This window comes from Ovis aries, chromosome 17, assembly GCF_016772045.2.
Source record: "Ovis aries strain OAR_USU_Benz2616 breed Rambouillet chromosome 17, ARS-UI_Ramb_v3.0, whole genome shotgun sequence".
Classification (NCBI taxonomy): Eukaryota; Metazoa; Chordata; class Mammalia; order Artiodactyla; family Bovidae; genus Ovis; species Ovis aries.
The window spans coordinates 64,573,224-64,587,955 of record NC_056070.1 but is presented as its reverse complement, the minus strand read 5'-3'; the positions used below and the strand labels follow the sequence as shown (position 1 = coordinate 64,587,955).

The 14,732-nt window shown below is 50.4% G+C and overlaps 1 protein-coding gene across 2 annotated transcripts; it reads left to right on the top strand.

Annotated features, from left to right (window-relative positions):
• The first annotated feature begins 9,404 nt into the window (after window positions 1-9,404).
• On the top strand, window positions 9,405-14,574 carry FICD (FIC domain protein adenylyltransferase). Of its 2 annotated transcripts, none has more exons than XM_012097960.3 (3): window positions 9,405-9,458; window positions 10,812-11,170; window positions 11,998-14,574. In XM_012097960.3, the coding sequence occupies exons 2-3, from the start codon at window positions 10,870-10,872 to the stop codon at window positions 13,068-13,070; spliced, it is 1,374 nt and encodes a 457-aa protein (XP_011953350.1). In that variant the 5' UTR covers window positions 9,405-9,458; window positions 10,812-10,869; the 3' UTR covers window positions 13,071-14,574. The 2 variants fall into 2 exon arrangements, with proteins under 2 accessions (XP_011953350.1, XP_011953348.1); XM_012097958.3 differs by having other exon boundaries at window positions 11,995-14,574.
• The last annotated feature ends 158 nt before the right edge of the window (window positions 14,575-14,732 follow it).

Below are 14,732 nucleotides of genomic sequence, written 5' to 3'. Positions count from 1 at the left end.
TTGACTGTATAGAGCTTCTCCATCTTTGGCTGCAAAGAATATAATCAGTCTGATTTCAGTGTTGACCATCTGGTGATGTCCATGTGTAGAGTCTTCTCTTGTGTTGTTGGAAGAGGGTGTTTGCTATGACCAGTGCATTTTCTTGGCAAAACTCTATTAGTCTTTGCCCTGCTTCATTCCACATTCCAAGGCCAAATTTGCCTGTTACTCTAGGTGTTTCTTGACTTCCTACTTTTGCATTCCAGTCCCCTATAATGAAAAGGACATATTTTTGGGGTGTTAGTTCTAAAGGTCTTGTAGGTCTTCATAGAACCGTTCAACTTCAGCTTCTTCAGCGTTACTGGTTGGGGCATAGACTTGGATTACCGTGATATTGAATGGTTTGCCTTGGAAACGAACAGAGATCATTCTGTCGTTTTTGAGATTGCATCCAAGTACTGCATTTCAGACTCTTTTGTTGACCGTGATGGCTACTCCATTTCTTCTGAGGGACTCCTGCCCGCAGTAGTAGATATAATGGTCATCTGAGTTAAATTCACCCATTCCAGTCCATTTTAGTTCGCTGATTCCTAGAATGTCGACGTTCACTCTTGCCATCTCTTGTTTGACCACTTCCAATTTGCCTTGATACATGGACGTGACATTCCAGGTTCCTATGCAATACTGCTCTTTACAGCATTGGACCTTGCTTCTATCACCAGTCACATCCACAGCTGGGTATTGTTTTTGCTTTGGCTCCATCCCTTCATTCTTTCTGGAGTTATTTCTCCACTGATCTCCAGTAGTATATTGGGCACCTACCGACCTGGCGAGTTCCTCTTTCAGTTTCCTATCATTTTGCCTTTTCATACTGTTCATGGGGTTCTCAAGGCAAGAATACTGAAGTGGTTTGCCATTCCCTTCTCCAGTGGACCACATTCTGTCAGACCTCTCCACCATGACCCGCCCATCTTGGGTTGCCCTGCGGGCATGGCTTAAAGTGTCCAGCCTACTGCAAATCCCAAACTTGATGGTAAAAGTAAGGAAAGTTGTCTCCATTTTGCAGATGGAGACACTGAGGCTTGGAGCCACTTGCCTCAGCTCACATGGAGCGGAGAGAACACAGGCTGAATTTGAGCCCAGGTCTCCCTGACTCCAGAATCTGTACTGCTAACAACAACTTAATGCCTGGCACTTTGGGGCATGTCTTGGAGGTTTGATTTTAATATTTGTGAGCTAAGATGGAGATTTCCACTCTCTGTTTGCCGTCAGATAGGAAGGTCTAGATGCAGGAGTTAAACAACACTACTCTAGGACACTGCTTCCTGAGGGGGTTAAAAATTCCTCCCGTGAAGTTTGGAGAAATTCTGGCAAAAGATTTGAGGGGCCCTCCGCCAAAGGAGGAAGCCCTGCTCCAGTGCTGTGGACGGTCCTCTGATGTCCAATAAAACAAATACCTCAGACCAGAATAGAGTATCAATTTTGAACTTTTTTGATTGAAAGAGGCTGTGGGGGGTGGGGGAGTGGGGGCAGTCGAAGAGAAAGGCAGAGTTCTCAGCCCTCTGTGAAATACTCGGTTCTGAACCCTCACGGGGATAGAGAGACTTGCTCCCCGACAGAAAGGAAGCTCTAGACCCACGGGGATTCCTGGGGGGGTGGCCGGGTTCTGCCACATTCAGATCCCCAACTTTGGACTTATAGTGAAACTCGTTTAGGAAGCTCTTAGAGGAGACAATGAGCCTCTAGACTGAAATCTTAAAGAATAAACATCCAGAAAACCAGCTCCATCCTCTCTGGATCAGACCTTATGAGGAACATGATGGGGAAACACAAACCGTGCTCGCCACAGAAGAAAAACCGGGACCAAGATCATCCAAACCTTGGCTGGTTCCAGAAGTTCCACTGACTTCTGCAAGGGGGCAGTGAGTCCCTTATGGAATCTCAAGTTTCTTTTCAGAAAGAAGCTGTGAGAAAGAAGTTGAGGTGAGCACAATTGCTACAGAGGTGGCAATTGTCTTCTGGTAATCCTCAGAGGGCAATTTGCTCTTTTCTTTAACATCTGTTTGTTTATTTGGCTGCACCGGGTCTTGGTTATATCAGTCAGTATCTTTCATTGTGACCCGGGGGCCCAGTAGCTGTGGAACGCAGGCTTAGTTGCTCTTAAGCATGTGGAATTTTAGTCCCCCAACCAGGAATTGAACCCATGTCCCCCGCATTACAAGGTAGATTCTTTTTTTCTTTTTCTAGATTTTATTTATCATTACTTTAAAATTGTATTTATTCATTTATTGGCTGCACTCTCTTTGTTGATGAGCACCAGCTTTCGTTAGTTGCTGCAAACAAGGGCTACTCTCTAATTACTGTGCATGGGATTCTCATTGCAGTGGCTTCTCTCTTTCTATTTTTTAATTAATGTTAATCGCTTCCCTGGTGGCTCAGAGGTTAAAGCGTCTGCCTCCAATGCGGGAGACCCGGGTTCGATCCCTGGGTTGGGAAGATGCCCTGGAGAAGGAAATGGTAACCCACTCCAGTATTCTTGCCTGGAGAACCCCATGGTCGGAGAAGCCTGGTAGGCTACATACAGTCCATGGGGTCACAAAGAGTCGGACACGACTGTGTGACTTCACTTTTCACTTTCAATCACTTTACAGAATTGTGTTGGTTTCTACCAAACATTACTATCTCCTGTTGCTGAGCGCAGGCTCTTGAGCGCACAGGCTCAGTAGTAGGCACATGGGCATTGTTGCCCCGAGGCATGTGGGATCTTCCCCAAGCAGTAATCAAACCCATGTACCCTGCATTAGCGGGTGGATTCTTAACCCCTGGACCGCCAAGGAAGTCCCAGAACACAATTTAATTAACCTGTTAGTGACAGCTTACGGTGAATGATGTTGGATTCATGATCTCTGCAGATTTAACTTCGGGACGAGGGACCAGGCTTGACCACTCAAGAGGTTTTGTGTAGCAGAGTTTTATTAAATTATAAAAAGGGACAGAGAAATCTTCTGCCACAGACATCAGAAAGGGGAAGGAGAGGGCCCTGCTCACTAGTCTTATCAAGGCCTGATACACTTTTACCAGACCCACTCCCACAACAGACATCTTAAGATAACAGCATTAGTCAGAAGTTTCTTGTTAAGAAGGTGCTATGTGTCCTTGAGCAAGATATTGTTATATAATTATTAGTCCAGAGCTTAAGGAAAAACAAACCCTTGAGCAAGATGAGTTGTTTTGTTGTGTGATCATGAGCTCTGGGCTTAAAGCAGTTCAGTTCAGTTCAGTCGCTCAGTCGTGTCCGACTCTTTGCGACCCCATGAACTGCAGCACGCCAGGCCTCCCTGTTCATCACCATCTCCCGACGTTCACTCAGACTCATGTCCATCGAGTCCGTGATGCCATCCAGCCATCTCATCCTCTGTCGTCCCCTTCTCCTCCTGCCCTCAATCCCTCCCAGCATCAGAGTCTTTTCCAAGGAGTCAACTCTTCACATGAGGTGGCCAAAGTACTGGAGTTTCAGCTTTAGCATCATTCCTTCCAAAGAAATCCCAGGGCTGATCTCCTTCAGAATGGACTGGTTGGATCTCCTTGCAGTCCAAGGGACTCTCAAGAGTCTTCTCCAACACCACAGTTCAAAAGCATCAATTCTTCGGCACTCAGCCTTCTTCACAGTCCAACTCTCACATCCATACATGACCACAGGAAAAACCATAGCCTTGACTAGACAGAACTTAGTCGGCAAAGTAATGTCTCTGCTTTTGAATATGCTATCTAGGTTGGTCATAACTTTTCTTCCAAGGAGTAAGCGTCTTTTAATTTCATGGCTTAAAGCAAGTTAGTCTTAAAGACTGTTGTCATAACAACTCAGAGTTTAAGAAAAAAACGCTTTATGAGACTAATACAAAAGTGACGTGAAAGTGAAAGGCGCTCCGACGGGTCTGACTCTTTGCAACCCCATGGACTATACAGTCCACAGAATTCTCCAGGCCAGCATACTGGAGTGGGTGGCCTTTCCCTTCTCCAGGGGATCTTCCCAACCCAGGGATCGAACCCAGGTCTCCCACACCTCAGGCAGATTCTTTACCAGCTGAGCCAGCAAAGAAGCCCAAGCAATGTAGGAAAAAAATGTCCTTTTCTGCTCTTTGAGAACCCCAGACCCCTTTCTCCTCCTCAAGGGCCCTGGACTCCTTATCAACCTACCTTAAGAATTAACTCTCTCATTTGGTTACCAGGATGATTCTTCTCTTGTTATGCCTTCTCTTGGCTTCGACCCTCCCAGGCCTGGAAGGACAATTCAGCCACTACCTACTTGTGCCAAAGTTTGAAAAGTGCTCATCTCTCTAGCTGTTGGACATGTCATCCAAAATCTTTTTTCGTATTGGACCATGCTGATTCCTTTATTGTGCCTCTCATTAATTTTCTGACTCTCCCTAACTTCACTTTGTCTTCACAAGCAAGGCTGTGCTAAGTCGCTTCAGTCATGTTGGACTCCTTTGTGACCCCCATGGACTATAACCCTCCAGGCTCCTCTGTCCATGGGATTCTCCAGGCCAGAATCCTGGAGTGGGTTGCCATTTCCTTCTCCATTCACAAGCAATAAATTGGGCTAATAAAAAATTTCCTGTCCCGTTTTTTTCTTGACTAAGCTGAAATTTGGTCCTCTCCTTGCGTTCTTAGATTCTAAAGTCATGGTTTTGTTTTTGTTTTTTAATGTGGACCTTTTTTTTTTTTAAAGTCTGTATTGAATTTATTACAATATTGTTTCTGTTTTGGTGCTTTGGCTTCAAGGCATATAGGATCTTAGCTCCCTGAGCAGGGATCGCACCCACACCTCATGCATTAGAAGGTGAAGTCTTAACAACTGGGCCACCAGGGAAGGCCCTCTGCTTGGATTTGTTTTTTAAGACCCTGGTGTCTGCCCCTGGCAAGGTTCTACTCAGTCAAGATATTGTAGAAAGTGTACTCTGTTCTCCCAGGCTATGTTCCTTCCACAAGAACTTCAGTGCAGTTCAGTCGCTCAGTCGTGTCCGACTCTGCGACCCCATGGACTGCAACACTCCAGGCTTCCCTGTCCATCACCAACTTCCAGAGTTTACTCAAACTCCTGTCCATTGAGTCAGTGATGCCATCCAACCATCTCATCCTCTGCCGTCCCCTTCTCCCCCTGCCTTCCCTCTTTCCCAGCATCAGGGTCCTTTCCAGTGAGTCAGCTCTTTGCATCAGGTGGCCAAAGTATTGGAGCTTCCAATGTCTGCATTCTGTGCTCCCCTCAGGCTACGTCTTTATGGTTTCAGTTACCAATCTTGGGCCTATAAATGCCGACAGCTGGTACGTAGGTGGTGATTGTTTATTGGGATCAAAATGTTAACTTGAATCTGGGAACAAGAGAATATTTTCAAATGAATGGTGCTAAATGGTTTGATTCATCAAGCTACACCCCTTCTCAGCAAGAAGGAGTCAGAACGGTTGTTGCCTTTATTCCTTAAGATTAAGGAATGATCCAAAAATAGGGGCAACCGTGGGTTGCATCTACTTCATCTGCCTCTGCTAAGGTCATTTTAAGAGCTGTGTGTCCCCCAAGCGTAACTAAAAGTGGAGCATGGACTGTTCGCTGCTCAAAAGCTGACAAAGAAGCAGCACTAATGGAACAAAAGTTTGCTTTATTTTTGTTGCCCGCATCCAGGGTGGTGGAGGAAGGATTTCAGTCCATAGGCTGACTTCTCACCCCCACCCACCATAGACAGTGGGAAAGAGCTTTTATAGGTGGGGGAAGGGGGCTGCACGTAGAAACAGCACCGTCAGCTCCGACAGTCATCTTGAAACTGGTTGTATGGCAGTTTGACCCGCATTGTTTTGATGGTTTTAAGTACAATTAATCTTTAGGTCCAGGGTAGGTTTGTTCCCATTTTCTTGAGGCCCGTTCTTGGAATCGTGGCAGCTTATGTCATGGACATCATGTAGTTAACTTCTTCCACTGGCGGGGGTTTCAGAATCTATCAGACAGCTCACAAGATATGACTTAGAATAGAATCTATAGCCCACGAAAGGTCCTTGACCGTGCATAATGACAAATCTATTATTTAATCTTGTTGGACTCTCTTCCTCTGTGTCTGTATTTTCTCACTTCTCCGATTAAACTCATTCTTGGTGAAAGTTTCTCCACAGACAAAAGGCAGGCAGGGGGCATGGGGAGAAGAACTATAGGACCCTGCTACGTGTCACAAGTGCCCATAGCTAAACAATAAGATGTTTACCAGAGTCAGAGTCAGTTGTGTCTAGATTGAACTGAGCTGGTTGAGACGGGTTAGGATCACCCACCATTTACCTGGGCATGGTGAGGGTCCCTCTGTGACCTTTTGAATGTGTGGAGGCCTGTAGCTTAGTTATGCCTGCACAGAACCATCATTTTCACGCCTTCTTCCAGTTACCTGCCCTATGGTCCCCATGCCTCCAATCACGCAGCAGCTTTATTCATCTCGTAAATACCCTGAAAGTGAAAGTGAAATCGTTTACCACAGATTGGGACTCAAACCCATGTGCTGGGACTCAAACCCAGCCTAAACCCAGTTTGGGACTCAAACCCATGTGGCTGGGACTTGAACTCAGCCAAAACCCTGCTTGGAACTTGAACCCATGTGACTGGGACTCAGTTCAGTTCAGTTGCTCAGTCATGTCTTTGCAACCCCATGGACTGCAACATGCCAGGCCTCCCTGCCCATCACCAACTCCCAGAGTTTACTCAAACTCATGTCCATTGAATCCGTGATGCCATCCAACCATCTCATCCTCTGTCATCCCCTTCTCCTCCTGCCTTCAGTCTTTCCCAGCATCAGGATCTTTTCAGATGAGTCAGCTCTTCACATCAGGTGGCCAAAGTATTAGAGTTTCAGCTTCAGCAACAGTCCTTCCGGTGAATATTCAGGACTGATTTCCTTTAGGATGGACTGGCTGGATCTCCTTGCGGTCCAAGGGACTCTCAAGAGTCTTCTCCAACACCACAGTTCAAAAGCAACAACTCTTGGGTGCTCAGCTTTCTTTATAGTCCAACTCTCACATCCATACATGACTACTGGAAAAAACCATAGCTTTACCTAGACGGACCTTTGTTGGCAAAGTGATGTCTCTGCTTTTTAATATGCTGTCTAGGTTGGTCATAACTTTTCCTCCAAGGAGCAAGCGTCTTTTAATTTCATGGCTGCAGTCACCATCTGCAGGGATTTTGGAGCCCAAGGAAACAATATTTGGGACTCAAATCCAGCGCAAACCCTGCTTGGAACTTGAACCCACATGGCTGGGACTCAAGCCCAGCCAAAACCCATGGTACCTGGTTTCAGGACCTAATGAAGTTCAGGTTCTTGATGTCTCATCACAGAAAGAATTCAGTGAGCGACAAAATGATAGGTAAGTAGTGGATTTATTCAGATATAGAGATAAGCATATTCCACAGATAGAGCATGGGCCATCGCAAAGGGCAAGTGCAGCACAAAATGTGGCAGGGTTAGTTTTTATAGGCTGGGTAATTTCATATGCTAATGAGCGGGAGGGTTATTCCAACTATTTTTGAGAAGGGGTGGAGACCCACTTCTTGGTCTTTTGACAGTGCCTTGGAACTGTCATGGCACCTCTGGGTGTGTCATTTCACTTGAGGATTGAGGATCAAGGTCTAGTTTTGTCTGCCATCTTGGTCCCACTTGATTCTAATTGGTTTATTTCCTGTCCTTGGGCTACATCATTCTTTCAAAAGTTGTGCCCTACCCCTTTCCCTCCTGTTAAAAAAGTCGCTCAGTGTTTGCAACCCCATCGACTATACAGTCCATGGAATTCTCCAGGCCAGAACACTGGAGTGGGTAGCCTTTCCCTTTATCCAGGGGATCTTCCCAACCCAGGAACTGAACCCAGGTCTCCCACACTGCAAGCAGTTTCTTTACCAGCTGAGCCACAAGGGAAACCCAAGAGAAACTCAAGTAAATACCCTGAGCCCCTGGCTTTCAGAGAGAAGGATCTGAGATTTGTTTTCCTGTCTCCTCACTTGGCTGCCTTTTGAATAAATCCTCTTTGTTGTAAACCTCAGCTTCTCAGCATTTTGGTGTGCTGTGCATGGGATAAGAGGAGCTTGATTTGGTGTCAGGGCTTCTGCAAATCCCAAACTTCAGGGCAAAAGCGAGGCAGGCTGTTAGCCCCCATTTTACAAATGGGGGAACTGAGACTTGCCCAAGGACACACAGAGTGGAGGTGACAAAGTCTGAACTTAGGCCCAGGTCTCTCTGACTTCAGAATCTGCAGCAGTAACAATTTTTTTTTTAACCTCATGTACTTAGAGCTTAGCATTTCCAGATGCATCCTGCATGTTTAATGTCAATATTTGTGAATTAAGATGGAGGTTTCAACTCTCTGCTTCAAGGAAAATTTCTGTCAACTGAAGGGAAAAAAAAAAAAATACAACCTCAAAGTCGTTTTATTCGGGCACATTACTGAGGGCTATATGGCCCAATACAGTCTCTCAGCTCTGAAGATCTGTTCCAAACAGGGAAGGAAGGAGCTACGATGAGTTTTTGCTGGGGCCCTGTGGAGGGTGGGGTGGCGGAGAGATAATTGAACATCCAAACATGACCGTTAATCACCAAAACAGACATCTCAAGTTAACTTTAGTGCTCTCCTATATATGAGAAGATGGAAGAATCTAGGCTCATTGAAATTATTCTTTTGATCGCATCTGAATTGTCTAGGCCTCCTATATCCTATTTTTCTCCATCCTGAATTCCCCTCAGGACACACCCTCTGGGCAGCTGGTTGATGGCTTCTGGGATGGCCAGAGTCTGTTTACCGGAATGGCAGCAACATTCTTTGTCCACACCGGAAGGCAGGAGAACCAGGCTGGCTCTTCTCAAGAGTATGTAAATTTAAAACTTAGGAGGAAAAGAAGGTGATAGAGAAGCCGGCAGCCCTGGCAGCAGAGACCAGGCTGTGAATGCGGGCTGGGAAGTCAGACACAGGTTTAAACCATCAGCCTCCTCACTTTACACCTAAGGAAACAGGTTCCCTCCTTCCCGGGGCCCCTTTTCATCCTCCCGTGGGCCTAAGAGAAAGGCAGTCGGAACTTCGTTTCCCAGTCGCTACCCAGAAGGCCCCAAAACCGCCTAGGCGGGGGTTTTCCCCGTGCCCAGGGCTCCCGCTGGTCTCCCTGGCCCCGCCCTCCCCATTGCTTATTGGCCCTTTCGAGCACGAGACCGATACAGGAGTCAGCCAATGGGAGTGGCCCACGGCGCGTCTTTCCCGGGAAAGCGGAGGCGACGCGGAAACCCGGAAGTGCGAGACGCCGACAAGTCGAGGAAGCCAATCCGCTGCGAAGAGGCTGATGGGCCGACCAATGGCGGGCCGCCGAGGGCGGGGCCGCGGGCCGGCGGCGGAGGTCCCGGGAGCCGGCCGCCAGCAGAGACTGCGAGCGCCGAGAAGGCGGCAACAGGGCCCCGCAGCGGCGCGAGGTGAGGAGGGGGTGGGCGGGGAAGGGTGCAGCGGGGCAGTGAACCCTGGATGGGGTTCGGAAAGGGGCGGGCCTCCAGGATGACCTTAGTTCAGTGTCCTCTCAGGTTCCCTCTTCCTAGCTAGTGAGCATTGAGATTCGTGCCTCCCAGGAACGCCACTTCCTCTCTGGCAAGCTGCAGCCTGGCCGGAGAGCCCCGACCACCTGGACGGAGCAGTGACCCGCACCGTCTTCTGTACCTCCCCACTAGAGTTTGTACCAAGCCTTTTCAGATGTTCTGTATCGACCAGCCAGGCTCCTCCTGAAACGTCATCAGTTCTGGATCTTGGTCTAGTACCAGGAGTAGCTGCTTGGGCCCTGGTTGTGCGTTAATACCTAGGTACTCTAGACACAGATGCACTGGGGATTCGTTCCTGATGCCTGTTTACTTCTTGTGGGTCGTCTGGGTATTGACTTATTCTATGAGTTAGTTTTCCTCAGCTGAAAAGTTAATGCCAGGGGCAGCTGACCTCGGTGGGATAATGAGTGGGGAGATAAGGTACAGCTGGTACTCAGCTTAGTGCCCAGCACACCATAGTTGCCTAATAAATGCTTACTGTTAGCATGATGGTGCTTGCAGACTGGACCCCTCCACTCCCACTGCCAGCCCCAAACACCTGCTCATTGTCACAGAGAGCAATCACAGCCTCAGACCCACAACCTGAGTTCCTCTTAAGATACTCAGACTGCGCAAACTCTAGGCCAGATGCCTGCTGGACAGGCCAGAAAAAGGTGGCCAGAGCAGGAACCAGTATCGTGGGTAATGTCAGGGCCAGGGCAGGGGGAGGTGGTTGCCCAGGCGGCAATAAGTCAGGCCCCTGAACAGTTGTACTTCTCAAGCAAGCCTCAGAACTGCCTTAGTTGTTCTGGACCTGTGTCTTGTGTGTCCAGAACACCCAGTGTTGGGTCTGAGGCCAGAGATTTGTGCCCAAGTGAGGAGGCTAGAGCCATGGGTTCCGCACTCAGGTCCCAAGGCCATCACTTGCTGTCCAAGTGCCTCTGGGCAAGGCCCTTCACTTCCCTGAACCTGTCTCAGCTGCAGAGCCAGGCTTCCACTTGAATACCACAGGAGAGGTTGGTAAGAGGCTGCCACCAGGGTTCAGCATGGGGTCTGGCACACAGCAAGTGTTTAGTGTTGAGCGGCAGCAGTGTTCCTTTTCAGTCGCACCACCCTGGGCATGGCACCCATCTTTGCCTTGCCCCCACCCCTGGTCATCAGTTAGGAGGCGTGGGGGCAAGGGGGTAGGTCTCTGAGACTCTGCTGAAGCCAAACCTGTGTCCTGAAGGTGTTGTTCCCCTGCTTCACCTCCTACAGGTCCTGCTCTCTCCCAGGCCCCTGTGGATGTGTGTAAGGGGCCTGCCCCTGGGCCCAGATGACACTCATGTCGATGGCTTCGGTGATGGCAGTGACTGAACCAAAGTGGGTCTCGGTCTGGGGCCGCTTCCTGTGGGCGATGCTGCTGAGCATGGTGCTGGGCTCCCTGCTGGCCCTGCTGCTGCCGCTGGGGACAGTGGAAGAACACTGTCTGACTGTGCTCAAGGGCTTCTACCTGCTCAGGAGCAAGCTGGAGCGGGCACAGCCCGCGGTCACCAGGTGCACCAGGCCGTCCACGGAGCTCAGTCTCACCTCCAGGGGTGCGGCGCTGCTGGCGGTCAAGACCAAGGCCTCCCCAGGTAAGACTAGCCATCTCTTAACAGTCGTTGACCCCACAGGTGTTCAGAGGGCCTGCTATGTCCTGTGTGCAGGGCACGTGGTCGCCCTGAGCTCCCAGCTAGACAAGGTGATAGGTGGCCCAGATAGGGGTGGTGCTATGGAGCAGAGGCAGCCAAGGGCACACGCCAGGAAAGCTCCCTGGAGGAGGGGCCGCCTGCGGAGACCTCAGGAAGAAGGGGCAAGGGGAGAGTGAGCCAGGTGGAAAGGCTAGGAGGGCGCCGCACCCTTGGACTAAAGGCCACCCAGTAGGTGCGGCTGGCACTGAAGGTGGGAGGGTGGCAGAAAAGGGCCAGGTGTAATGGAGGGTCTGGTTGAAAACCATTAGGTCAAAAGGTCCAGGGATGAGGAGGCCCCCCAGGGCCTAGCAGCAGCGGGGAACCTTTCACAGTCAGGGTCTAAAGGGGTGGGGGATGGATGCAGGAAGAAGGGACCCGCACCTCCAGAAGTCACTAGAGTGGCCGCGAGCTGGAGCAGCTGTAGGGGAGGGCCTCCTGATGGGCGCTGCGGCCGTCCAGGAGCACGATCGCTCAGAGGGGACCAGGGCACCCAGCTGATGCCCGCACAGTAGAGAGTGGCTCAGGGACTGAGTGGACAGTGACCAGCCCGGGGCCCCACGGGGCTGCAGGGAACAAACCTGTCTGCACAGACAGACACACGGAAGGGCAGGTGTAGCCTGGCTGGAGGGGCCCTGAGGCTGTGGGGGAGACAGCCCAAGTGACAGCCCCTCTGAACATTCTCTGCCTGCCCCCATCCTCCCTGACCCGTGTCTCTGGCTCTTTCCTAGCAGGCAAGTTGGAGGCCAAAGCAGCTCTGAACCAGGCCCTGGAGATGAAACGGCAGGGCAAGCGGCAGAAGGCCCACAAGCTCTTCCTGCACGCCCTCAAGATGGACCCGGGCTTTGTGGACGCGCTCAACGAGTTCGGCATCTTCTCGGAGGAGGACAAGGACATCATCCAGGCGGACTACCTGTACACCCGCGCGCTGACCATCGCGCCCCACCATGAGAAGGCGCTGGTCAACCGCGACCGCACGCTGCCGCTGGTGGAGGAGATCGACCAGCGCTTCTTCAGCATCATCGACAGCAAGGTGAAGAAGGTCATGTCCATCCCCAAGGGCAACTCCGCGCTACGCCGGGTGATGGAGGAGACCTACTACCACCACATCTACCACACGGTGGCCATCGAGGGCAACACCCTCACACTCTCGGAGATCAGGCACATCCTGGAGACGCGCTACGCAGTGCCGGGGAAGAGCCTGGAGGAGCAGAACGAGGTCATCGGCATGCACGCGGCCATGACGTACGTGAACACGACGCTGCTGTCCCGCGTGGGCTCCGTCAGCATCGGCGACGTGCTGGAGATCCACCGGCGGGTGCTGGGCTACGTGGACCCCGTGGAGGCCGGCCGCTTCCGCGCCACGCAGGTCCTGGTGGGCCACCACATCCCGCCCCACCCGCAGGAGGTGGAGAAGCAGATGCAGGAGTTCGTGCAGTGGCTCAACTCGGAGGATGCCATGAACCTGCACCCTGTGGAGTTTGCGGCCCTGGCCCACTACAAGCTCGTCTACATCCACCCCTTCATCGACGGCAACGGCAGGACCTCGCGCCTGCTCATGAACCTCATCCTCATGCAGGCGGGCTACCCGCCCATCACCATCCGCAAGGAGCAGCGGTCCGAGTACTACCATGTGCTGGAGGTCGCCAACGAGGGCGACGTGAGGCCCTTCATCCGCTTCATCGCCAAGTGCACGGAGACCACCCTGGACACCCTGCTCTTCGCCACCACGGAGTACCCGGTGGCACTGCCAGAGGCCAGACCCAACCACTCTGGGTTCAAGGAGACACTGCCGGTGAAGCCCTAACGCTGTAAATCCCTCCTTGGTGGCAAGGGATGTCCCAGCGGAGGAAAAAAAAAGCACATTTCTAGAAACCTAGTCATCTCCCAGAGCAGAAGGAGATGGGCAAGAAACTGAAAACATTCTTTACCTCCAAATGTCTCTTTAAAGAAGAAAACTAAATTATTAAGCCTTGTCCCCAAGATAACTTATAACTGAGCCAAGTTATTTATTTTCCTTTGAGCTGGCACACGTGTGGTGTCTGCTGGTGGCCCTGACCCCTGGGGTGGTCCCAGCGGCTTCGGGGGCATCCATGCTCGTGTGACCAGAACCCAATTTCTGGAGCGAAATTTGCACTAAGGTGAGGAGTGTGGGCTGAGGCCTGGAGGAGTAACTCCTCCCAGCACTTTTTGGAACCGGCTGAGGGGGTCTGTGCCTCCCTGGGGCGGTCGCAGTTGAGAAAGGACTGAAAGCTTGCTTTCTTACAGGCATTGGCTCCCCTACAGAGAGCTTAGTGTTGTGACTGATCTTACTGGTAGAGCAGACTTCTGAGACAGGAAGCGAGCATTCACCATGTCTCTAGTTAGACACCTTGCTTAGTCCAAGGAACATGCTTTGAGCCACAGTTTCCAAATGCTGGTACCAGAGGTGGCTGTTTTTCTGATTAAGAACAGGGGTGTGGCTAGCCTGGTTTCTATTGATGTTTCTCGTATTCGCAGCAATTCAGACCAGATGTTTTAGTCTAAAGGTTCTCTGGGTTTGTCACCCGACAGTTAAATCCTGCTGCAAATCAAGTGTTAGGACCCACTGAAGACAGATGGCAAGTCAGTGCCAGACAAGTGTTTGTGATGAGTTAGGACGCCGCTCTGTAGGAACCAAGAAACACCCTTGACCGCAGCCAGGAAGCATCCCTCTCATCCACTTACCTGCCCCACAGCCCCTGTCCCCTCGGGGGAAGCAGCATAGATTGCCTTGGCATGGCCTTATTTTTCTAGCAACTTGTAAAAAGATGAAATGTTACCTGTAACGCACCCACACTGTCGTTATGGAGGCAGAGTCTTTTCAATCATTACCTGGCACAGATGCCAACACGACTGCTGCCGTTGAGCCCTGAGGGTGGACACCATCGAGCCCGTTTTCCAGGGGCCGAGCTGGTGGTGTCCAGCCCTGGACTGTCAGTGTCTGAATGAGGGTGAATGCCCACCGAGTGTTGTGTGAGGAGACAGTTCAGATCCTGACGGTAATGAGGACCCTCTTCTGATAACAAGCAGAGCAGTTTTCTAAAAGATAAGTGAAAAGATGTATGAAATGGCCCCAAAGGAGTTATTCTGACCTTGATAAAAGATATTTTTCTATTTGTATGCCATGATATTTCTTAAACCTTAACTCTTCTACCGTTCTACGTTTTGTAAGCACACCAAGGAAGCGTGACTGAGGGCTTGCTTTGTGCTAGAGGGAGAGATCTGCACTTTAGCTATATTTGAAGGGTATTATTTTAAGACATTACTAATAAAGTATTTTGTTACATAAATGCCTAAGACTTTGCTTCCTTCCTGAAGAGATGTTCCCCTCTGTCCTAGGGATGAAGGAGGGACTCTTTCAGAACTTTAGCCCTGTATTGTTGAGACAGAAAAAAAGGAAAGACCCAAGATGGTAACGTCACAAGAAGGAGACACAGAACTGGTTGAT

Bases quoted from the DNA above. Each gene is read 5' to 3' on its own strand.
- FICD (XM_012097958.3), top strand. From the start codon at position 10,870: ATGACACTCATGTCGATGGCTTCGGTGATGGCAGTGACTGAACCAAAG. The intron at 11,171-11,994 runs GTAAGACTAGCC...GCTCTTTCCTAG, and splicing joins CAAGACCAAGGCCTCCCCAG to CAGGCAAGTTGGAGGCCAAA.